Source organism: Scyliorhinus canicula, chromosome 31 (genome assembly GCF_902713615.1).
Source record: "Scyliorhinus canicula chromosome 31, sScyCan1.1, whole genome shotgun sequence".
Taxonomy (NCBI): Eukaryota; Metazoa; Chordata; class Chondrichthyes; order Carcharhiniformes; family Scyliorhinidae; genus Scyliorhinus; species Scyliorhinus canicula.
This window is the reverse complement of record NC_052176.1, coordinates 763,631-789,375: the sequence shown is the minus strand read 5'-3', so window position 1 is coordinate 789,375 and position 25,745 is coordinate 763,631. Positions and strand designations below refer to the sequence as shown.

At 53.7% G+C, this 25,745-nt stretch overlaps 1 protein-coding gene across 1 annotated transcript; it reads right to left on the bottom strand.

The window, feature by feature from the left end:
- Positions 1 to 729: 729 nt before the first annotated feature.
- On the bottom strand, positions 730 to 25,714 carry LOC119958961 (trypsin inhibitor ClTI-1-like). The gene is made up of 4 exons (XM_038787485.1): positions 25,627 to 25,714; positions 7,544 to 7,590; positions 5,919 to 6,031; positions 730 to 895 (listed from the first exon to the last, which is right to left on the bottom strand). Exons 2-4 carry the CDS (start codon positions 7,586 to 7,588, stop codon positions 820 to 822), a joined length of 234 nt encoding a protein of 77 aa, XP_038643413.1. The 5' UTR covers positions 7,589 to 7,590; positions 25,627 to 25,714; the 3' UTR covers positions 730 to 819.
- Positions 25,715 to 25,745: the final 31 nt, after the last annotated feature.

Below are 25,745 nucleotides of genomic sequence, written 5' to 3'. Positions count from 1 at the left end.
TCATACGACAAGCTCTTCATTCCAGGGATCATTCTTGTGAACCTCCTCTGGACCCTTTCCAAGGCCCAGCACACCCTTCCTTAGATACGGGGCCCAAAACTGCTCACAATACTCCAAATGGGGTCTGACCAGAGCCTTATACAGCCTCAGACGTACATCCCTGCTCTTGTATTCTAGCCCTCTCGACATGAATGCTAACATTGCATTTGCCTTCCTAACTGCCCACTGAACCTGCACGTTAACCTTCAGGGAATCGTGAACAAGGCTCCCAAGTCCCTTTGTGCTTCTGAGAGAGGTGGATTGGTCAAGTTTGATGGTGACAAAGGTATGGACAAGAGAATTGGCAGCGGATGGATTGAGGCAGTGGTAGCCGGGATGTTACAGAGATGGCAATAGGCAATTTCAGCGATGGTATGAATATGCGGTCAGGGCGATTGACAGCACCTGGGGAACAGGGGTGAGAGTACAGCAGGATTTATTCAGGAGGATTAAAAGTTTAAACTGGATCCATTAGCGGCAATGTACAACCGGTGAGGACAGGGGCAATGAATGATTGAAACCCAGTGTAAGATCGGATTGACTGGGCAGATGGCCAGAGGCAGATGTGACATCTTGACTTCCTCACCGAAGCATCCACCACAGTCCGGTGCGACTCTACATTTCACATTCAGCTCCAATTCAGACTACATTTGCATGTGATACATAAATACCAACACACATCATTCACGTTCATTGAAATTTATTCTCAAATCAGCCTCTCAACGGAAGACCTTTCATAAAAAGACTTTGATTCACCACGAGAACCGGCTGCCCACTCAGTCAGTAAAATTCGTCTTCCCCACGTGTCTTCGTACAGAATCCATTGTACCTGATCTTCACTTTCGCGCTATTTAGCCTGAAAGAAAACGAGACGGTTACTATCCATTAACCAGAGAAAACCAGACGGTTACTATCCATTAACCAGAGAAAACCAGATGGTTACTATCCATTAACCAGAGAAACCCAGACGGTTACTATCCATTAACCAGAGATACCCAGACGGTTACTATCCATTAACCAGAGAAAACCAGACGGTTACTATCCATTAACCAGAGATAACCAGATGGTTACTATCCATTAACCAGGGAAAACCAGACGGTTACTATCCATTAACCAGAGAAAACCAGATGGTTACTATCCGTTAACCAGAGAAAACCAGACGGTTACTATCCGTTAACCAGAGAAAACCAGATGGTTACTATCCGTTAACCAGAGAAAACAAGACGGTTACTATCCGTTAACCAGAGAAAACCAGACGGTTACTATCCATTAACCAGAGAGAACCAGGCGGTTACTATCCATTAACCAGAGAAAACCAGACGGTTACTATCCGTTAACCAGAGAAAACCAGACGGTTACTATCCGTTAACCAGAGAAAACCAGATGGTTACTATCCGCTAACCAGAGAAAACCAGACGGTTACTATCCGTTAACCAGAGAAAACCAGACGGTTACTATCCGTTAACCAGAGAAAACCAGATGGTTACTATCCGTTAACCAGAGAAAACCAGATGGTTACTATCCGTTAACCAGAGAAAACCAGACGGTTACTATCCGTTAACCAGAGAAAACCAGATGGTTACTATCCGTTAACCAGAGAAAACCAGATGGTTACTATCCGTTAACCAGAGAAAACCAGACGGTTACTATCCGTTAACCAGAGAAAACCAGATGGTTACTGTCTGTTAACCAGAGAAAACCAGATGGTTACTATCCATTAACCAGAGAAAACCAGATGGTTACTATCCGTTAACCAGAGAAAACCAGATGGTTACTATCCATTAACCAGAGAAAACCAGACGGTTACTATCCGTTAACCAGAGAAAACCAGACGGTTACTATCCGTTAACCAGAGAAAACCAGATGGTTACTATCCGTTAACCAGAGAAAACCAGACGGTTACTATCCATTAACCAGAGAATACCAGACGGTTACTATCCGTTAACCAGAGAAAACCAGATGGTTACTATCCGTTAACCAGAGAAAACCAGACGGTTACTATCCGTTAACCAGAGAAAACCAGACGGTTACTGTCTGTTAACCAGAGAAAACCAGATGGTTACTATCTGTTAACCAAAGAAAATGAGACGGTTACTGTCCACTAACCAGAGAAAACCAGACGGTTACTGTCTGTTAACCAGGGAAAACCAGACGGTTACTGTCTGTTAACCAGAGAAAACCAGATGGTTACTATCCATTAACCAGGGAAAACCAGACGGTTACTATCCGTTAACCAGGGAAAACCAGACGGTTACTGTCTGTTAACCAGGGAAAACCAGACGGTTACTATCCGTTAACCAGGGAAAACCAGACGGTTACTATCCGTTAACCAGAGAAAACCAGATGGTTACTATCCGTTAACCAGAGAAAACCAGACGGTTACTATCCGTTAACCAGGGAAAACCAGACGGTTACTGTCTGTTAACCAGGGAAAACCAGACGGTTACTATCCGTTAACCAGAGAAAACCAGATGGTTACTATCCGTTAACCAGAGAAAACCAGATGGTTACCATCCGTTAACCAGAGAAAACCAGACGGATACTATCCGTTAACCAGAGAAAACCAGATGGTTACTATCCATTAACCAGAGAAAACCAGACGGATACTATCCGTTAACCAGAGAAAACCAGATGGTTACTATCCGTTAACCAGAGAAAACCAGACGGTTACTATCCATTAACCAGAGAAAACCAGACGGTTACTATCCGTTAACCAGAGAAAACCAGACGGTTACTGTCTGTTAACCAGAGAAAACCAGACGGTTACTGTCTGTTAACCAGAGAAAACCAGATGGTTACTATCTGTTAACCAAAGAAAATGAGACGGTTACTGTCCACTAACCAGGGAAAACCAGACGGTTACTGTCTGTTAACCAGGGAAAACCAGACGGTTACTATCCGTTAACCAGAGAAAACCAGATGGTTACTATCCGTTAACCAGAGAAAACCAGACGGTTACTATCCGTTAACCAGGGAAAACCAGATGGTTACTATCCATTAACCAGGGAAAACCAGACGGTTACTATCCATTAACCAGGGAAAACCAGACGGTTACTATCCGTTAACCAGAGAAAACCAGACGGTTACTATCCGTTAACCAGGGAAAACCAGACGGTTACTGTCTGTTAACCAGAGAAAACCAGATGGTTACTATCCATTAACCAGGGAAAACCAGACGGTTACTATCCGTTAACCAGGGAAAACCAGACGGTTACTGTCTGTTAACCAGGGAAAACCAGACGGTTACTGTCTGTTAACCAGAGAAAACCAGATGGATACTATCCATTAACCAGGGAAAACCAGACGGTTACTATCCATTAACCAGAGAAAACCAGACGGTTACTATCCATTAACCAGAAAAAAACCAGATGGTTACTATCCATTAACTAGAGAAAACCAGACGGTTACTGTCCATTAACCAGAGAAAACCAGACGGTTACTATCTATTAACCAGAGAAAATGAGATGGTTGCTACCAGTTAACCAGAGGAAACGAGATGGTTACTATCCATTAACCAGCAAAAACAAGACGGTTACTATCCATTAACGAGAGAAAATGAGATGGTTACTATCCATTAACCAGAGAAAGTGAGATGGTAACTATCAGTTAACCAAAGAAAACGAGACGGTTACTGTCGATTAACCAGAGATAACCAGACGGTTACTGTCGATTAACCAGAGAAAACCAGATGGTTACTGTCCATTAACCAGAGAAAACAACACGGTTACTATCCATTAACCAGGGTAAATGAGATGGTCAATATCCATTAACCAGAGAAAACAAGACGGTTACTATCTGTTAACCAGAGAAAACCAGTCGGTTACTATCCATTAACCAGAAAAAATGAGACAGTTACTGTCAATTAACCAGAGAAAATGAGATGGGGGGTCTGATGGGTTCACTGATGGGGTCTCTGATGGGCAGTATGGTAGCATTGTGGATAGCACAATTGCTTCACAGCTCCAGGGTCCCAGGTTCAATTCTGGCCTCAGGTCACTGTCTGTGTGGAATCTGCACGTTCTCCCCGTGTCTGCGTGGGTTTCCTCCGGTTTCCTCCCACAGTCCAAAGATGTGCAGGTTAGGTGGATTGGCCACGATAAATTGCCCTTAGTGACCAAAATTGCCCTGAGTGTTGGGTGGGGTTACTGGGTTATGGGGATAGGGTGGAGGTGTTGACCTTGGGTAGGGTGCTCTTTCCAGGAGTCGGTGCAGACTCGATGGGCCGAATGGCCTCCTTCTGCACTGTAAATTCTATGATGATAAATGCAGACAGCATCGAAACCCCCAATCGATTAGCATTTAATGGCCCATCTCCGTAAAACAAAGGATTAATACTCGAGTAACCGTTACAATCCCAGATATTTCAGTGCCACTCCCTTTACTCAGGAAACATAAACAACAGGATCAATGGCCGCATAGGACACGCCCAGCCATCAAGGCACCAGCCCCGTTTATTGGCTCAGATCGAAGCCAGTGATCAGGAACTATCCCATTAATGGGATCCAAACTGAAGGACCGCCCAAAAGAGCGCGAAAGCCCCCAAGGATAAAGAGAGAGTCCGCCATGTGTTTGTCTTCTCTTGGACCTGGTATTCCGGCAAAGTCCACCTCCAATCGCAGCACCACCAGAAGCAAGTCCAAGTTCAACGCCCGCTACCAGACGGACGAGCCAAGCTGAGCTGCCGTTACTTCTCCTGACTCGATAGACCCAGACTCGAACAAAGGCCACTGTTCCTCTGACCTAAGCCGGGTGTCTGAAGTTAAGTACAGGTTGTCTTAGTTGTTCAGTGTAGTTTAACTAGTAGTGTCTATGTTACATGTGTAAGTTAATCTTGTGTGTAAATTAAGTACCATTGATCTTGAACTAACTGGTGTTTGGCTCTTTGATCGATATCCGGTTGAACCTTGTGGTGGTATCATTGATACCTGGCGACGCTGAGCAATATAATATTGATCTCTAAAGAAAGAAGGGCCTTATTGATTGCCATATTTATAGCAGGTAAAAAAGGCAACACCAACAACACTCAAGAAGCTCAACACCAGCCAGGACAAAGCAGCCCCGCTTGATTGCTCCCCCCTCCACAAACATTCACCCCATCCATCACCGAAGCACAGTGGCAGCCGTGTGTACCGTCTACAAGATGCACTGCAGGAACTCACCAAGGCTCCTCAGGCAGCACCTTCCAAACCCACAGCCTCCACCATCTAGAAGGACAAGAGCAGCAGATACCTGGGAACCCCACCACCTGGAGGTTCCCCTCCCAGTCACTCACCACCCCGACTGGGAAATATATTGGCCGTTCCTGCACTGCACCACTGGGGTCCCTGAATACCTACTCGGAGCCATTGGCAATGCTGCCGTCACCATAGGCCTCAAACTAGACCCCTTACCAGATTCCTCCTCCATCCTAACCCACTCTACCCCTCTCCTTCCCACCACCGCCCCACCTTGTCCACATTCGCCGCCCAATAATAATGAAGCAGGTTTGGCAACACCAACCCCCCCTGCTGCCTCTGGAGCAGGGTCCTCCCCACCCTCAGCACCTTCCCCGTCCATACAAAGTCAGAGATGATTATGTCCACTTTCCGAAAAAAGGCCTTTGGTATAAAGATCGCGATAGCCTGAAAGAGAAACAAGAACCTCGGCAGAATATTCATTTTCACCACTTGGACCCTCCCCGCCAACATTAAGTGCCGTGTATCCCACCTCTTAAGATCCTCCCTGGCCTCCTCCACCAGCTTTGTTAAGTTCCACTTATGGAGCCCCGTCCATTCCCTCGCTACCTGAATCCCCAAATGCCTAAACCTATCCCTCGCTAATAAATGCTGGCCGAACCAACGACGCCCACATCCCGTTAGTGAATTAAAAAAAACACCCACCAGTTATATAGACATAAATTACAACGGTTTATGTACGTCATGCCATCTGTACCACAGACTCGCTTTGTAAACATGGGGCAGACAGGGAGATCGGGGAAGTCATCACAGTCCGGCTGCAAGAGAGAGAGAGAGAGATAAACAGGTTCATTATTCACTAGCAAGTGGGCAGCACGGTAACACAGTGGTTAGCACTGCTGCATCACAGCTCCAGGGTCCCAGGTTCGATTCCCGGCTTGGGTCACTGTCTGTGCGGAGTCTGCACGTCCTCCCCGTGTGTGCGTGGGTTTCCTCCGGGTGCTCCGGTTTCCTCCCACAAGTCCCGAAAGCTGTTAGGTGAATTGGACATTCTGAATTCTCCCTCTGTGTTCAATTTACATAAATGTTTTGGAGTTGGGGACCAAGGGCAATGTGTCCAAGTTTCCAGATGACACTAAGATGAGTGGTAAAGCGAAAAGTGCAGAGGATACTGGAAGTCTGCAGAGGAATTTGGATAGGTTAAGTGAATGGACTAGGGTCTGGCAGATGGAATACAATGTTGACAAATGTGAGGTTATCCATTTTGGTAGGAATAACAGCAAACGGGATTATTATTTAAATGATAAAATATTAAAGCTTGCCGCTGTGCAGAGAGACCTGGGTGTGCTAGTGCATGAGTCGCAAAAAGTTGGTTTACAGGTGCAACAGGTGATTAAGAAGGCAAATGGAATTTTGTCCTTCATTGCTAGAGGGATGGAGTTTAAGACTAGGGAGGTTATGCTGCAATTGTATAAGGTGTTAGTGAGGCCACACCTAGAGTATTGTGTTCAGTTTTGGTCTCCTTACTTGAGAAAGGACGTACTGGCGCTGGAGGGTGTGCAGAGGAGATTCACTAGGTTAATCCCAGAGCTGAAGGGGTTGGATTATGAGGAGAGGTTGAGTAGACTGGGACTGTACTCGTTGGAATTTAGAAGGATGCAGGAGATCTTATAGAAACATATAAAATTATGAAGGGAATAGATAGGATAGATGCGGGCAGGTTGTTTCCACTGGCAGGTGAAAGCAGAACTAGGGGGCATAGCCTCAAAATAAGGGGAAGTAGATTTAGAACTGAGTTTAGGAGGAACTTCTTCACCCAAAGGGTTGTGAATCTATGGAATTCCTTGCCCAGTGAAGCAGTTGAGGCTCCTTCATTAAATGTTTTTAAGGTAAAGATAGATAGTTTTTTGAAGAATAAAGGGATTAAGGGTTATGGTGTTCGGGCCGGAAAGTGGAGCTGAGTCCACAAAAGGTCAGCCATGATCTAATTGAATGGCGGAGCGGGCTCGAGGGGCCAGATGGCCGACTCCTGCTCCTAGTTCTTATGTTCTTATGTACCCGAACAGGCACCGGAATGTGGCGACTAGGGGCTTTTCATAGTAATGTCATTGCAGTGTTAATGTAAGCCTACTTGTGACACTAATAAAGATTAAAAATAAAATTGAATTAGCTAAAAGCATAAGATCTCACCCAGATTTATGGAATCTGGGATAAACCTTTGGATTGGAGTTAGAGAGAGGAAACTATTTAAAAACCTCTCTGCCACAAACAACAAGCATTATTAATCCCATTGCTGACAACACCCGGCGGAATCAGACCCAGGAACTCACCTCCTCATCAGAAGAATAGTTCGGGGCAGTTCGAACAGTTCCCATATCTGAAACAGACAAACGCAAACTATTAACAATGATCACTTGTAGTTAGTTACTAACTCAGCTGGCCACATGACCTTTAAAAGTGTCACAGAATCATAAAATCTTGATGCTGCAGAAGGAGGCCATTTGGCCCATCGACTCTGCACCGACCCTCCCAAAGAGCCCCCTCCCCAGGCCCACTCACCTGTACTATCCCCGTAATCCCACCGAAAATGTTTCACACTAAGGGGGAATTGATCATGGCCAATCCACCAAACCTGCACATCTTTGGACTGTGGGAGGAAACCGGAGCGCCCGGAGGAAACCCACGCAGGCACGGGAGGACGTGCAGACTCTGCACAGACAGTGAGCCAAGGCTCGGAATCGAACCCGGGACCCAGGCACTGTGAGACAGCAGCATTAACCCAGGTCCCTGGCACTGTGAGGCAGCAGTGTTAACCCGGGTCCCTGGCACTGTGAGACAGCAGCATTAACCCAGGTCCCTGGCACTGTGAGACAGCAGTGTTAACCCGGGTCCCTGGCTCTGTGAGACAGCAGTGTTATCCCGGGTCCCTGGCACTGTGAGGCAGCAGTGTTAACCCGGGTCCCTGGCACTGTGAGACAGCAGGTTTAACCCGGGTCCCTGGCACTGTGAGGCAGCAGTGTTAACCCGGGTCCCTGGCACTGTGAGGCAGCAGTGTTATCCCGGGTCCCTGGCACTGTGAGGCAGCAGTGTTAACCCGGGTCCCTGGCTCTGTGAGACAGCAGTGTTAACCCGGGTCCCTGGCACTGTGAGACAGCAGTGTTAACCCGGGTCCCTGGCACTGTGAGGCAGCAGTGTTAACCCGGGTCCCTGGCACTGTGAGACAGCAGTGTTAACCCAGGTCCCTGGCACTGTGAGGCAGCAGTGTTAACCCGGGTCCCTGGCGCTGTGAGACAGCAGTGTTAACCCAGGTCCCTGGCACTGTGAGGCAGCAGTGTTAACCCGGGTCCCTGGCACTGAGAGACAGCAGTGCTAACCCGGGTCCCTGGCACTGTGAGGCAGCAGTGTTAACCCGGGTCCCTGGCACTGTGAGACAGCAGTGTTAACCCGGGTCCCTGGCACTGAGAGACAGCAGTGTTAACCCGGGTCCCTGGCACTGTGAGACAGCAGTGTTAACCCGGGTCCCTGGCTCTGTGAGACAGCAGTGTTAACCCGGGTCCCTGGCACTGTGAGACAGCAGTGTTAACCCGGGTCCCTGGCTCTGTGAGACAGCAGTGTTAACCCGGGTCCCTGGCACTGTGAGACAGCAGTGTTAACCCGGGTCCCTGGCACTGTGAGACAGCAGCATTAACCCAGGTCCCTGGCTCTGTGAGACAGCAGCATTAACCCAGGTCCCTGGCACTGTGAGGCAGCAGTGTTAACCCGGGTCCCTGGCACTGTGTGACAGCAGTGTTAACCCGGGTCCCTGGCACTGTGAGACAGCAGTGTTAACCTGGGTCCCTGGTACTGTGAGACAGCAGTGTTAACCCGGGTCCCTGGCACTGTGAGACAGCAGTGTTAACCTGGGTCCCTGGCACTGTGAGACAGCAGTGTTAACCCGGGTCCCTGGCACTGTGTGACAGCAGTGTTAACCCGGGTCCCTGGCACTGTGAGACAGCAGTGTTAACCTGGGTCCCTGGTACTGTGAGACAGCAGTGTTAACCCGGGTCGCTGGCACTGTGAGACAGCAGTGTTAACCCGGGTCCCTGGCACTGTGAGACAGCAGCATTAACCCAGGTCCCTGGCACTGTGAGGCAGCAGTGTTAACCCGGGTCCCTGGCACTGTGAGACAGCAGTGTTAACCCGGGTCCCTGGCACTGTGAGACATCAGTGTTAACCCGGGTCCCTGGAACTGTGAGACAGCAGTGTTAACCCGGGTCCCTGGCACTGTGAGACAGCAGTGTTAACCCGGGTCCCTGGCACTGTGAGACAGCAGTGTTAACCTGGGTCCCTGGCACTGTGAGACAGCAGTGTTAACCCGGATCCCTGGCACTGTGAGACAGCAGTGTTAACCCAGGTCCCTGGCACTGTGAGACAGCAGTGTTAACCTGGGTCCCTGGCACTGTGAGACAGCAGTGTTAACCCGGATCCCTGGCACTGTGAGATAGCAGTGTTAACCCGGGTCCCTGGCACTGTAAGATAGCAGTGTTAACCTGGGTCCCTGGCACTGTGAGACAGCAGTGTTAACCCGGGTCCCTGGCACTGAGACAGCAGTGTTAACCCGGGTCCCTCGCACTGTGAGACAGCAGTGTTAACCCGGGTCCCTGGCACTGTGAGGCAGCAGTGTTAACCCACGTCCCTGGCACTGTGATACAGCAGTGTTAACCCGGATTCCTGCCACTATGAAACGGCAGTGTTAACCCGGGTACCTGGCTCTGTGAGACAGCAGTGTTAACCCGGGTCCCTGGCTCTGTGAGGCAGCAGTGTTAACCCGGGTCCCTGGCACTGTGAGACAGCAGTGGTAACCTGGGTCTCTGGCACTGTGAGACAGCAGTGTTAACCCGGATCCCTGGCTCTGTGAGACAGCAGTGTTAACCCGGGTCCCTGGCACTGTGAGACAGCAGTGTTAACCCGGGTCCCTGGCACTGTGAGGCAGCAGTGCTAACCCGGGTCCCTGGCACTGTGAGACAGCAGTGTTAACCCAGGTCCCTTGTACTGTGGGGCAGCAGTGTTAACCCAGGTCCCTGGCACTGTGAGACAGCAGTGCTAACCTGGGTCTCTGGCACTGTGAGACAGCAGTGTTAACCCGGGTCCCTGGCACTGTGAGACAGCAGTGTTAACCCGGATCCCTGGCTCTGTGAGACAGCAGTGTTAACCCGGGTCCCTGGCACTGTGAGGCAGCAGTGTTAACGCGGTTCCCTGGCACTGTGAGGCAGCAGTGTTAACCCGGGTCCCTGGCACTGTGAGGCAGCAGTGTTAACCCGGATCCCTGGCTCTGTGAGACAGCAGTGTTAACCTGGGTCTCTGGCCCTGTGAGACAGCAGTGTTAACCCAGGTCCCTGGCACTGTGAGACAGCAGTGTTAACCCGGGTCCCTGGCACTGTGAGGCAGCAGTGTTAACCCGGGTCCCTGGCACTGTGAGACAGCAGTGTTAACCCGGGTCCCTGGCACTGTGAGACAGCAGTGTTAACCCGGGTTCCTGGCAGTGTGAGACAGCAGTGTTAACCCGGGCCCCTGGCACTGTGAGACAGCAGTGTTAACCCGGGTCCCTGGCATTGTGAGACAGCAGTGTTAACCCGGGTCCCTGGCACTGTGAGACAGCAGTGTTAACCCGGGTCTCTGACACTGAGACAGCAGTGTTAACCTGGGTCCCTGGCTCTGTGAGACAGCAGTGTTAACCCGGGTCCCTGGCACTGTGAGACAGCAGTGTTAACCCGGGTCCCTGGCACTGTGAGGCAGCAGTGTTAACCCGGGTCCCTGGCACTGTGAGACAGCAGTGTTAACCCGGGTCCCTGGCACTGTGAGGCAGCAGTGTTAACCCGGGTCCCTGGCACTGTGAGACAGCAGTGTTAACCCGGGTCCCTGGCACTGTGAGACAGCAGTGTTAACCCGGGTTCCTGGCAGTGTGAGACAGCAGTGTTAACCCGGGCCCCTGGCACTGTGAGACAGCAGTGTTAACCCGGGTCCCTGGCATTGTGAGACAGCAGTGTTAACCCGGGTCCCTGGCACTGTGAGACAGCAGTGTTAACCCGGGTCTCTGACACTGAGACAGCAGTGTTAACCTGGGTCCCTGGCTCTGTGAGACAGCAGTGTTAACCCGGGTCCCTGGCACTGTGAGACAGCAGTGTTAACCCGGGTCCCTGGCACTGTGAGGCAGCAGTGTTAACCCGGGTCCCTGGCACTGTGAGACAGCAGTGTTAACCCGGGTCCCTGGCACTGTGAGGCAGCAGTGTTAACCCGGGTCCCTGGCGCTGTGAGGCAGCAGTGTTAACCCGGGTCCCTGGCACTGTGAGGCAGCAGTGCTAACCCGGGTCCCTGGCACTGTGAGATAGCAGTGTTAACCCGGGTCCCTGGCACTGTGAGGCAGCAGTGTTAACCCGGGTCCCTGGCACTGTGAGGCAGCAGTGTTACCCCGGGTCCCTGGCACTGTGAGGCAGCAGTGTTAACCCGGGTCCCTGGCACTGTGAGACAGCAGTGTTAACCCGGGTCCCTGGCACTGAGACAGCAGTGTTAACCCGGGTCCCTCGCACTGTGAGACAGCAGTGTTAACCCGGGTCCCTGGCACTGTGAGGCAGCAGTGTTAACCCACGTCCCTGGCACTGTGATACAGCAGTGTTAACCCGGATTCCTGCCACTATGAAACGGCAGTGTTAACCCGGGTACCTGGCTCTGTGAGACAGCAGTGTTAACCCGGGTCCCTGGCTCTGTGAGGCAGCAGTGTTAACCCGGGTCCCTGGCACTGTGAGACAGCAGTGGTAACCTGGGTCTCTGGCACTGTGAGACAGCAGTGTTAACCCGGATCCCTGGCTCTGTGAGACAGCAGTGTTAACCCGGGTCCCTGGCACTGTGAGGCAGCAGTGCTAACCCGGGTCCCTGGCACTGTGAGACAGCAGTGTTAACCCAGGTCCCTTGTACTGTGGGGCAGCAGTGTTAACCCAGGTCCCTGGCACTGTGAGACAGCAGTGCTAACCTGGGTCTCTGGCACTGTGAGACAGCAGTGTTAACCCGGGTCCCTGGCACTGTGAGACAGCAGTGTTAACCCGGATCCCTGGCTCTGTGAGACAGCAGTGTTAACGCGGTTCCCTGGCACTGTGAGGCAGCAGTGTTAACCCGGGTCCCTGGCACTGTGAGGCAGCAGTGTTAACCCGGATCCCTGGCTCTGTGAGACAGCAGTGTTAACCTGGGTCTCTGGCCCTGTGAGACAGCAGTGTTAACCCGGGTCCCTGGCACTGTGAGGCAGCAGTGTTAACCCGGGTCCCTGGCACTGTGAGACAGCAGTGTTAACCCGGGTCCCTGGCACTGTGAGACAGCAGTGTTAACCCGGGTTCCTGGCAGTGTGAGACAGCAGTGTTAACCCGGGCCCCTGGCACTGTGAGACAGCAGTGTTAACCCGGGTCCCTGGCATTGTGAGACAGCAGTGTTAACCCGGGTCCCTGGCACTGTGAGACAGCAGTGTTAACCCGGGTCTCTGACACTGAGACAGCAGTGTTAACCTGGGTCCCTGGCTCTGTGAGACAGCAGTGTTAACCCGGGTCCCTGGCACTGTGAGACAGCAGTGTTAACCCGGGTCCCTGGCACTGTGAGGCAGCAGTGTTAACCCGGGTCCCTGGCACTGTGAGACAGCAGTGTTAACCCGGGTCCCTGGCACTGTGAGGCAGCAGTGTTAACCCGGGTCCCTGGCACTGTGAGACAGCAGTGTTAACCCGGGTCCCTGGCACTGTGAGACAGCAGTGTTAACCCGGGTTCCTGGCAGTGTGAGACAGCAGTGTTAACCCGGGCCCCTGGCACTGTGAGACAGCAGTGTTAACCCGGGTCCCTGGCATTGTGAGACAGCAGTGTTAACCCGGGTCCCTGGCACTGTGAGACAGCAGTGTTAACCCGGGTCTCTGACACTGAGACAGCAGTGTTAACCTGGGTCCCTGGCTCTGTGAGACAGCAGTGTTAACCCGGGTCCCTGGCACTGTGAGACAGCAGTGTTAACCCGGGTCCCTGGCACTGTGAGGCAGCAGTGTTAACCCGGGTCCCTGGCACTGTGAGACAGCAGTGTTAACCCGGGTCCCTGGCACTGTGAGGCAGCAGTGTTAACCCGGGTCCCTGGCGCTGTGAGGCAGCAGTGTTAACCCGGGTCCCTGGCACTGTGAGGCAGCAGTGCTAACCCGGGTCCCTGGCACTGTGAGATAGCAGTGTTAACCCGGGTCCCTGGCACTGTGAGGCAGCAGTGTTAACCCGGGTCCCTGGCACTGTGAGGCAGCAGTGTTACCCCGGGTCCCTGGCACTGTGAGGCAGCAGTGTTAACCCGGGTCCCTGGCACTGTGAGACAGCAGTGTTAACCTGGGTCTCTGGCACTGAGCCCTGAGAACCATGTTTGAAGTCAAAACGTTGTGAGTGGGAATTGAACTTCCCATAGGCTGAATGGTGCAAACGGGTGATTGGTTGCTGACCAAACGCCCGAGGTCACTCACGGGGCACCTGGAGGTCAAGTGTTGATCTGTCAAGTCAGTGAGGCGCCTATTGAAGCCAGCAGCCCGCCTCAGCACAGGTTACTCAGTCAATGTGTGAGATATAATGGAATCATCGATCACTGTCCGTTACCTGGTTAATCTGGAACTTCTGAGCATATTTCAAATACAACATCAGCATCTAAAAGTTCATTGGAATCAACACGATTGTGGCAAAAACATTTAAAAGATTAAAACACTTCTTTGCAACCTGACAGAGACATTTCGACCCGGGGAGTCTGATACACCATCAATAATACACGATGGGTTGATGAAGTTAACTGAGGCTTTAATACACTCAACAGCAAGCCTCCAGCCTCTGGACCCGAACCGGGGCCGGAGGCCACTTTCATACAGAAGCCACGAAGGGAGGAGCCACGGGCAGAGCCAGTCTGAACAAGCTAATGCATACGATACAGTACAGTCCAGACAATACAATCACGTGGTTTACCACACAGTCAAACAGATGGGCATGAGGAACATCCCGGCAATCAGTCCACTGAACCGTGCATAAAACTGCTCGTGAACAAATTCTCACGGGGGCAGCACGGTGGCACAGTGGTTAGCACTGCTGTCTCACTGCGCTGCAGCCCCGGGTTCGACCCCGGGGTAGGGTCACTGTCCGTGTGGAGTTTGCACATTCTCCCCGTGTCCGAATGGGTCTCACTCCCGCAACCCAAAGATGTGCCAGGTAGGTGGGTTGGCTAAATTGCCCCTTAATTGGAAAAATAAATAAATTGGGTATTCTAAATTTGACCGACCCGCAGCCTCCACCCCTCTCTGGTTTAGCACACTGGGCTAAATCGCTGGCTTTTAAAGCAGACCCAGGCAGGCCAGCAGCACGGTTCGATTCCCGTACCAGCCTCCCCGAACAGGCACCGCAATGTGGCGACTAGGGGCTTTCACAGTAACTTCATTGAACCCAACTCGTGACAAGAAGCGATTTTCATTTTTTTCATTTCTCTGGGGAAGAGATTCCAATAGAGGCATAGAGTATAAAAGCAACAAAGTGATGCTCCACCTCTACAAATCATTGGGCAGACCACATTTGGAGTGTTGTGTTCAGTTCTGGGCACCTTATTTAAGGAAGGATGTTAAAGCTCTGGAGAGAGAGAGCAGAGGAGATTTACTGGAATGATGCCAAGAATGAGGGATTTTGGAAAGATTGGAGAAATCGGGCTCGTTCTCCTGGAGCAGAGAAGGTTAAGAGGCGGCCTTATTCCGAACAATTTTGACAGGGTAAAGAAGGATATTCTGTTTCCAATGGTTAGTATATTAGTGACCAGGGGGGGGTCACAATTTCATGATGGTCAGCAAGAGAGCTGGGAGTGAGATGAGGCGACACATCTTTACCCGGAGAGTTGTTGGGATTTGGAATGCGCTGCCTGGGAGAGTCGGGGAGGTGGATTCCATCGGAGGTTTCAAAAGAGAGCTGGAAATATATTTGAAAGTGGTGAATTTAGAGGGCGACAGAGATGGAGCTGGGGAATGGGACTGGTTTGGGAGCCGACGCAGACAGGATGGGCTGAATGGCCTCCTTCTGTGCGGTAAAAATCAAACAAACAACAAACAAACATTCCATCTGCCGACCGAAACACTCGCTGAATCTGCAGAAAAACTTTCCCAGAGTCACCGACCAGGGCACCCAGATCCCTCTGTACCTCAGAGATCTGCAATCTCTCTCCATTTGCCACATGTCTGCCCACTCACCGACCCTGTCCATGTCCCTGAGGAGGAGTTCGACACCTCTTAGCAACCTACTTTTCCATCTTTATGTCGCCGGCAGATTCAGCTCCCATTCTCTCCCCACCTCCAATCACTGACAGGGGTCGGAGATATGTGAGGTCCCAGCACTGATATCTCTGGTAGGCCACGAGGGACACACAGGACACAGGGGACAACTTCCCTACTCTTCCTCCAATAGTGACTCGAGGACTTTTTAGGAATGCCTCAAAGAACACGGAGGGGGATTACGATTAATGTCTGATCTGAAATATGGTCCTCTGACAGTGCGGCACTCCCTCAGTACTGACCCCCTGACAGTGCGGCACTCCCTCAGTACTGACCCTCTGACAGTGCGGCACTCCCTCAGTACTGACCCTCTGACAGTGCGGCACTCCCTCAGTACTGACCCTCTGACAGTGCGGCACTCCCTCAGTACTGACCCTCTGACAGTGCAGCACTCCCTCAGTACTGACCCTCTGACAGTGCGGCACTCCCTCAGTACTGACCCTCTGACAGTGCGGCACTCCCTCAGTACTGACCCTCTGACAGTGCGGCACTCCCTCAGTACTGACCCTCTGACAGTGCGGCACTCCCTCAGTACTGACCCTCTGACAGTGCGGCACTCCCTCAGTACTGACCCTCTGACAGTGCGGCACTCCCTCAGTACTGACCCTCTGACAGTGCGGCACTCCCTCAGTACTGACCCTCTGACAGTGCGGCACTCCCTCAGTACTGACCCTCTGACAGTGCGGCACTCCCTCAGTACTGACCCTCTGACAGTGCGGCACTCCCTCAGTACTGACCCTCTGACAGTGCGGCACTCCCTCAGTACTGACCCTCTGACAGTGCGGCACCCCCTCAGTACTGACTCTCTGACAGTGCGGCACTCCCTCAGTACTGACCCTCTGACAGTGCGGCACTCCCTCAGTACTGACCCTCTGACAGTGCGGCACTCCCTCAGTACTGACCCTCTGACAGTGCGGCACTCCCTCAGTACTGACCCTCTGACAGTGCGGCACTCCCTGAGTACTGACCCTCTGACAGTGCGGCACTCCCTCAGTACTGACCCTCTGATAGTGCGGCACTCCCTCAGTACTGACCCTCTGACAGTGCGGCACTCCCTCAGTACTGACCCTCTGACAGTGCAGCGCTCCCTCAGTACTGACCCTCTGACAGTGCGGCACTCCCTCAGTACTGACCCTCTGACAGTGCGGCACTCCCTCAGTACTGACCCTCTGACAGTGCGGCACTCCCTCAGTACTGACCCTCTGACAGTGCGGCACTCCCTCAGTACTGACCCTCTGACAGTGCGGCACTCCCTCAGTACTGACCCTCTGACAGTGCGGCACTCCCTCAGTACTGACCCTCTGACAGTGCGGCACTCCCTCAGTACTGACCCTCTGACAGTGCGGCACTCCCTCAGTACTGACCCTCTGACAGTGCGGCACTCCCTCAGTACTGACCCTCTGACAGTGCGGCACCCCCTCAGTACTGACTCTCTGACAGTGCGGCACTCCCTCAGTACTGACCCTCTGACAGTGCGGCACTCCCTCAGTACTGACCCTCTGACAGTGCGGCACTCCCTCAGTACTGACCCTCTGACAGTGCGGCACTCCCTCAGTACTGACCCTCTGACAGTGCGGCACTCCCTGAGTACTGACCCTCTGACAGTGCGGCACACCCTCAGTACTGACCCTCTGATAGTGCGGCACTCCCTCAGTACTGACCCTCTGACAGTGCGGCACTCCCTCAGTACTGACCCTCTGACAGTGCAGCGCTCCCTCAGTACTGACCCTCTGACAGTGCGGCACTCCCTCAGTACTGACCCTCTGACAGTGCGGCACTCCCTCAGTACTGACCCTCTGACAGTGCGGCACTCCCTCAGTACTGACCCTCTGACAGTGCAGCACTCCCTCAGTGCTGACCCTCTGACAGTGCGGCACTCCCTCAGTACTGACCCTCTGACAGTGCGGCACTCCCTCAGTACTGACCCTCTGACAGTGCAGCACTCCCTCAGTACTGACCCTCTGACAGTGCGGCACTCCCTCAGTACTGACCCTCTGACAGTGCGGCTCTCCCTCAGTACTGACCCTCTGACAGTGCGGCACTCCCTCAGTACTGACCCTCTGACAGTGCGGCACTCCCTCAGTACTGACCCTCTGACAGTGCTGCACTCCCTCAGTACTGACCCTCTGACAGTGCGGCACTCCCTCAGTACTGACCCTCTGACAGTGCGGCACTCCCTCAGTACTGACCCTCTGACAGTGCGGCACTCCCTCAGTACTGACCCTCTGACAGTGTGGCACTCCCTCAGTACTGACCCTCTGACAGTGCGGCACTCCCTCCGTACTGACCCTCTGACAGTGCGGCACTCCCTCAGTACTGACCCTCTGACAGTGCGGCACTCCCTCAGTACTGCCCTCTGACAGTGCGGCACTCCCTCAGTACTGACCCTCTGACAGTGCGGCACTCCCTCAGTACTGACCCTCTGACAGTGTGGCACTCCCTCAGTACTGACCCTCTGACAGTGCGGCACTCCCTCCGTACTGACCCTCTGACAGTGCGGCACTCCCTCAGTACTGACCCTCTGACAGTGCGGCACTCCCTCCGTACTGACCCTCTGACAGTGCGGCACTCCCTCAGTACTGACCCTCTGACAGTGCGGCACTCCCTCAGTACTGCCCTCTGACAGTGCGGCACTCCCTCAGTACTGACCCTCTGACAGTGCGGCACTCCCTCAGTACTGACCCTCTGACAGTGTGGCACTCCCTCAGTACTGACCCTCTGACAGTGCGGCACTCCCTCCGTACTGACCCTCTGACAGTGCGGCACTCCCTCAGTACTGACCCTCTGACAGTGCGGCTCTCCCTCAGTACTGACCCTCTGCAACGGGGAGCCCAGAGCCAAACCTTCACTCACATCCCCACCCTCCCTGTCCCTGCGTTCCCGCTGACAATCCTACCCCCCCCCCCCCCGCAATCCCGCCCCCTCCCCCCCCAATCGACTGTGCCCCAGATCCCTGGGGTGGGATTCTCTGCACCGTCTGAGGGCCGTGTGCAGGGATTCTATCCTCCCCCCACGGAGAACTGCGCCCCCCCCCCTTGTTTTCATCACCACGGTAACCTGGCTGTCAGCAGGTGACGAAGGGCAAGCTTGCATTTCCCTAGCGCCTGCCCGCTCGCGCCATGTTCCAAACCGGCTCCAATGGCGGAGCACCGAAATCGTAGGACACCTCAAATCGAGACAATTCTCCCACCGGCCATTATCGCCCCGGACGGGAAGTTAAACCCGTTTAAAACTGTTTCCATTCCGACCCTCTCCCTTGTACTGAAACCCAACTCTGTGTCCGGTTAATAAATCCCTCTGGTTTGAATCAGGAACATCGATACCATTGAAAGCACTGACCGGTGAAGATGAGGAAGATGACAGCAGTGATGGTGCAGGTTTGGTTGATCATTGTGGAACGGCTGCATAGTGAGCTGGACAGTCTGCTGGGAACACTCTTTATACTGGCCCCACATCCTGTTCCACTGGTCACAGGTCAGTGGCTCCATCTACCTGACACCAGCCCAGGGGGGGAAGAAAAAAAAACCCACCTCTCTCCAAACGGCCGGCCCCTGCCGTTCAAACGTGGATGAACGGAGCGGGGACTTGGCAGAAGCCCCAATGGCCGAGGAAGGCTCCGGAACGCAACCTCTCCCAGGCACCTGGATTCGAATCCTGCATCCCCTGCCCAATAACATCTCCGAATTGGGTCAGACCTGGGGGGGGGGGGGGAGGCAAACGGACTGTCGGGATGCAAACGTTGGCAGCAGCAAAGTTATACCAGCCTTTGGAGCTGGGGGGTCTACACAACTGTTTGCTATGCACACCTGTCTGGTCCATCCCCCCCCCTCCCATACATCCTCCTGTCCAGTGGGACTCCAACGCAGCAAGCGAGACCCTGGGGGAGGGGGAAACCACTTCGAGGGCACCCTCAAAGCCTTTTTGGAAGAGTCCAACATCCCCACCCACGAGGGACCCCTCGTTCGCAAGGAGGACACATTCATGGGCGACGTCCTCCTTAACTCCGAGGCACCGCCTACGAGGGTGTGGGCTTGCCCACCTCGAGCTTCCTTCTTTTCGGGCGAATAGAATTTACCCCCCCCCTCCCCCCCCACAAGGATACCCCTAAATGGGAACAATCGAGGACACTGGGGAACTCTGAAAGGAAAGGTTTGGGAATGCTCAGCATCCATGGAGAGAGGGTTCCAGCCCTGCCTGCTGAGGAAGGGTTAGGGTCCCGACACTCCAGCTCCTCGGAATCCCCATCGCCGAAAGTCTGATGAGAGCGAAGTTCAACATCGACAGAGGTGCGAATTGCCGTGGAGGCTGTGCTCCCCACCCCATCCCGGATGCTCCTTCCCAGACCATTGGCTAACCCTCACTTTCAGGCCCATTCAGCTTCGCCGGCGCCGGGTTTGACTCCTCGCAGCCCACTCGATTCCTACTTCCTATTTTTCTGTTTCCCGAGCAACGTTCCGTTTGTGCATCGCGGCTAAAAAGCTGCCTTGTTCTCGGCAATGTCCCAGAGTCAACGACAGCTGGTGCCCGAGGAACACTCTTGTGCGTTGACCCAGGTACAGCTGGAACATTGAAACCACCTGGAAGGCATTAAGGGTCAGGGTTGAGTGGGGAAAGGTATGACAGAGCTGGCAGTCAGCCACACCGTATCAGGCAGGTGCCTCCAAGGGCAGCGTGGGAACAGCCATTCGTCTGGGTCGGGGGGGGGGGGGGGGGGGGAGGAGGACGGAGACCCCCACACCCCATCTCTGGCCATTCTCCCCATTGGGGCTTGCATCAATGTTCTGAGCTCCACCAGTTGCAAATCCTGCCTCGGGGTGTTTGGCTGCGAGCCCAGGGAGGCAAGGAGGGGGGAATTGGGAACTGCCCCCAAGTGAGATTTCACACCGACAACCTGCGATCGCTGACAGACAGGAGCATCCAGCCAGCTCCCAAACACTCACATTGAAAGACAAAACAATTGCTCATTACAATCGGTGACCAGGCGATTCCCATTCCCAAAAACTACTGCGCACAACTGTTCCCTGACCACAGAATCGCCCCATTGCGTCGCCGCTTTCCCGCCCGGCTCTCCGACCCCCTTTCCCACTGGCCGGAAACCTGTCCAGCATCAGCTCGCTTTGCCATTCACTTCTGAATGTCATGGCTGAACGTTCTTGCTCTGAAACACCCGGCCGTTCTGTACTTTTATTCATTCCTGGGGGTGTGGGGGGGGGTCACTGGGCTGGGCCAGTATTTATTGCCCATCCCTAATTGCCATCAAGGGGGCAGATTAGAGCCAAATACACATTACAGTGGGTCCTGAGTCACATGTAGGCCAGACCGGGTAAGGACGGCAGATTTCCTTCCCTAAAGGATATTAGTGACCCAGATAGGTTTTTACAACAATCGACAATGGTTTCATGATCATCATTAGACTATTAATTCCAGATTTTTATTGAATTCAAATGTGACCACCTGGAGTGGATGGATTGGAACCGGGACCCCAGAGTATTTCCCGGGATGACTGGAGTTCTCCGTCTAGTATTCCAGATCACAACTCTCTGTGTATATCAAGTAACCCTATCCTGACCCGAACTCTAACCCTAACCCTAACCCTAACCCTATCCTAACCCTAACCCTAACCCTCACCTCTACCCTAACCCTAACCGTAACCCTAAACTTAACTCTAACCCTAACCCTAACCCTATCCTTAACTCTAACTCTAATCCTAACCCTAACTCTAACCCTAACCCTAACCCTCACCTCTACCCTAATCCTAACCCTAACCCTAACATTAACTCTAAACCTAATCCTAACCCTATCCTAACCCCAACCCCAACCCTAACCCTAACCCCATCCCTAACCCCAACCCCAACCCCATCCCCAACCCCATCCCTAACCCTATCCCTAACCCCATCCCTAACCCCAACCCCATCCCTAACCCCATCCCTAAGCCTAGCCCTAACCCTAACTTTATAAAAACCATTCCTGGTCCTTGCTGATATTTCTATAAGAGACGGGAAGCTGTGATGTTTAAATTCTCCTCTACAACCGGGGGGTGGCGATCCTGGTGGGGAAGAGGGTGGCGTTTGAGGCGTCTGAGGTTGTGGCTGATAGTGGCGGCAGATATGTGATGGTGAGCGGTAAGCTGCAGGGGGAGAGGGTGGTGTTGGTAAATGTGTACGCCCCAAATTGGGATGATGCTGGTTTCATGAGGCGTATGTTGGGCCGCATTCCTGGCCTGGAGGTGGGGGGCTTGATCATGGGGGGAGGGGACTTCAATACGGTGCTGGATCCCCTACTGGATCGTTCTAGTTCAAGGACAGGCAGGAGGCCGGCGGCGGCCAAGTTGTTGAGGGGGTTTATGGACCAGATGGGAGGAGTGGATCCCTGGAGGTTCAGGAGGCCGAGGGCTCGGGAGTACTCTTTTTTCTCCCATGTGCACAGGGTTTATTCCCGCATTGATTTCTTTGTTTTGAGTAGGGGACTGGTTCCGAGGGTGGAGGAGGCCGAGTATTCGGCTATTGGGATTTCGGACCATGGTCCACATTGGGTGGATCTGGAGATGGGGGAGGTGCGGGACCAGCGCCCGCTTTGGCGTCTGGACATGGGGTTGTTGGCTGATGAGGAGGTGTGTAGGAGGGTTCGGGGATGAGGTGTGTAGGAGGGTTCGGGGATGTATCGAGAGGTACCTCGAGGTCAATGATACTGGGGAGGTCCAGGTGGGGATGGTGTGGGAGGCTCTGAAGGCAGAGATTAGGGGGGAGCTGATCTCCATCCGAGTCCATAGGGAGAGGGGAGAGAGTAGGGAGAGGGAGAGACTGGTGGGGGAGCTGTTGAGTGTGGATAGGAGGTACGCGGAGGCCCCGGAGGAGGGATTGCTGGGGGAGCGGCGTAGCTTGCAGGGCAAGTTTGATTTATTGACCACCAGAAAGGCGGAGACACAGTGGAGGAAGGCGCAGGGAGCGGTCTATGAATATGGAGAGAAGGCGAGCAGGATGCTGGCGCATCAGCTTCGTAAGCAGGACGCGGCTAGGGAGATAGGTGGAGTGAAGGATAGGGGTGGGAATGTGGTGCGGAAGGGGGCAGAGGTCAATGAGGTCTTTAGGGACTTCTATAGGGAATTGTACCGGTCGGAGCCGCCGGCGGTGGGAGGGGGAATGGAGAGTTTTTTGGACAGGCTCCGATTTCCAAGGGTGCAGGAGGAGCAGGTGGAGGGACTGGGGGTGCCGATTGAGTTGGAGGAGCTGGTCAGTGGGATTGGCCACATGCAGTCAGGGAAGGCGCCGGGGCCGGATGGGTTCCCGGTTGAATTTTATAAGAACTATGCGGACCTGTTGGGCCCCCTGTTGGTTAGGACCTTCAACGAGGCATGGGAGGGGGGTGTTCTGCCCCCGACGATGTCTCGGGCGCTAATCTGCCTGATCCTGAAGCGTGATAAGGACCCCTTGCAGTGCGGTTCATGCAGGCCGATTTCACTGCTGAATGTAGACGCCAAGCTGCTGGCAAAGATCTTGGCCACTAGAATAGAGGACTGGGTGCCGGGGGTGGTACATGAAGATCAGATGGGTTTTGTGAAGGGGAGGCAGCTGAACACTAACGTGCGAAGGCTGCTAAATGTGATAATGATGCCGGCAGCAGAAGGAGAGGCGGAGATTGTGGTGGTATTGGATGCGGAGAAGGCCTTTGACAGGGTTGAGTGGGGGTACTTGTGGGAGGTGTTGGAGAGGTTCGGGTTTGGGGTGGGGTTTATTAAATGGGTGAGGTTGCTGTACGAGGCCCCGATGGCGAGTGTAGCGACAAATGGGAGGAGGTCCGAGTACTTCAGGCTCCACCGTGGGACGAGGCAGGGGTGCCCCCTGTCCCCCTTGCTTTTTGCGCTGGCAATTGAGCCTCTTGCCATGGCTCTCAGGGAGTCGAGAAGGTGGAGGGGGCTGGTGCGGGGTGGGGAGGAGCACCGAGTGTCGCTGTATGCGGACGACTTGCTGTTGTATGTAGCAGACCCGGTGGGGGGAATGCCGGAGGTGATGGAGATTCTTGCTGAGTTTGGGAGTTTTTTGGGCTATAAATTGAACCTGGACAAGAGCGAGCTGTTTGTTGTACACCCGGGAGATCAGGAGGAGGGGATTGGTAGGCTCCCGCTAAAGAGGGCAGTGAGGAGTTTTAGGTACCTGGGGGTTCAGGTGGCTAGGAGCTGGGGGACTCTGCACAAGCTCAATTTTACTAGGTTGGTGGAGCAGATGGAGGAGGAATTTAAAAGATGGGACATGCTGCCGTTGTCGTTGGCGGGTAGAGTACAGTCCGTTAAAATGACGGTGCTCCCGAGGTTTTTGTTTTTGTTTCAGTGCCTCCCCATTTTCATTCCGAGGGCCTTTTTTAGGAGGGTGAACAGCAGCATTCTGGGATTTGTTTGGGAGTACGGGACTCCGAGGGTAAGGAGGGTCTTTTTGGAGCGGGGCAGGGATAGAGGGGGGCTGGCGCTGCCCAACCTCTCTGGGTACTATTGGGCGGCTAACGTCTCGATGGTACGTAAGTGGGTAATGGATGGGGAGGGGGCAGCATGGAAACGGATGGAGATGGCGTCCTGTGGAGGCACTAGCCTGAAGGCACTGGTAACGGCGCCGCTGTTGCTCCCTCCAACGAGGTACACTACGAGCCCGGTGGTGGCGGCTACCCTCAAAATTTGAGGGCAGTGGAGGCGACACAGGGGGGAAGTGGGAGGCTCGGTGGAGGCCCCGCTGCGGGGGAACCACCAGTTTGTCCCAGGGAACATGGATGGCGGGTTCCTGGGGTGGCACAGGGCGGGCATTAGGAAGTTGGGAGACCTGTTCATTGACGGGAGGTTTGCAAGCCTTGGTGAATTGGAGGAGAAGTTTGAGCTCCCCCCAGGGAATATGTTCAGGTACCTTCAGGTCAAGGCGTTTGCTAGGCGGCAGGTGGAGGGGTTCCCTTTGCTGCCCCCGTGGGGGGTAAGGGATAGGGTACTTTCGGGGGTGTGGGTCGGGGATGGGAAGGTATCTGACATCTACCAGGTGATGCAGGAGGTGGAGGAGGCGTCGGTAGAGGAGCTGAAGGCTAAGTGGGAGGTGGAGCTGGGGGAGCAGATTGAGGAGGGGACATGGGCGGACGCCCTGGAGAGGGTGAACTCCTCCTCTTCATGTGCGAGGCTTGGCCTCATCCAGTTCAAGGTGCTGCACCGGGCCCACATGTCCGGGTCTAGGATGAGTAGGTTCTTTGGGGGCGAAGACAGATGCGTCAGGTGTTCGGGGAGTCCAGCGAACCATGCCTATATGTTCTGGGCATGCCCGGCATTGGAGGAGTTCTGGAAGGGGGTGGCGAGGACGGTGTCGAGGGTGGTGGGATCCAGGGTCAAGCCAGGCTGGGGACTCGCGATATTTGGGGTTGGGGTGGAGCCGGGAGTGCAGGAGGCGAAAGAGGCCGATGTCTTGGCCTTTGCGTCCCTAGTAGCCCGGCGGAGGATCTTGCTGCAGTGGAAAGATGCGAGACCTCCGAGTGTGGAGACCTGGATTAATGAGATGGCGGGATTCATTAAGTTGGAGAGGGTCAAGTTCGCCCTGAGGGGGTCGGTACAAGGGTTCTTTAGGAGGTGGCAGCCTTTCCTCGACTTTCTGGCTCAACGATAAGGAACTAGGGCAGCAGCAGCAGCAACTCGGGGGGGGGGGGGGGGGGGGGGGGGGTTTAGGGGGATAGTGTTTAAGTTAATTTTCTTATTGTTAATTTATTCTGTTGTTTATTGGGCTTGGGGGGGGGTGGGGGGGCTTGTTATATGCGTTGTTATGGGTGCCGGGGGGTGTTTATTATTGTTATTGCTATTATTGTTCTGTTGATATTTATTTTTCAAAAACCCCACGCCCCCTAACCCCCTCGCTCCGCGCCTCCTCACCCCCTCACACCCTCGCCCCTCGCACCCTCACACCCTCGCCCTGCGCCTCCTCACACCCTCGCCCCGGGTTGCTGACTGTTTGGACACATTTCTGGAGGGGCTCATCATGAGGTCTCTCACTCCTGAACCCCAAACAACATCTTCATCGCCAATATTTTGACAAATGAATAAACAGGAGCAAGCGAGGGAAAGTGAAGGCCCTCACCGTTTGCATCGACCTTCCTCCCTCACGGCGGCAGTGGTTCGGGGGATTTGCATTAATTCCCGGATGGACAATGTAGCCTCACTCTCCCCCTCCCCCCCCAGGAACCTCCCCTCACCACC

What these genes read in the sequence shown, in the direction of transcription:
- LOC119958961 (XM_038787485.1), bottom strand. Translation starts at nt 7,588, where the DNA reads ATGGGAACTGTTCGAACTGCCCCGAACTATTCTTCTGATGAGGAG. An exon ending in ACTATTCTTCTGATGAGGAG is followed by an intron (nt 6,032 to 7,543) that starts GTGAGTTCCTGG and finishes TCTCTCTTGCAG; the next exon opens with CCGGACTGTGATGACTTCCC. An exon ending in AATTTATGTCTATATAACTG is followed by an intron (nt 896 to 5,918) that starts GTGGGTGTTTTT and finishes GTTTTCTTTCAG; the next exon opens with GCTAAATAGCGCGAAAGTGA.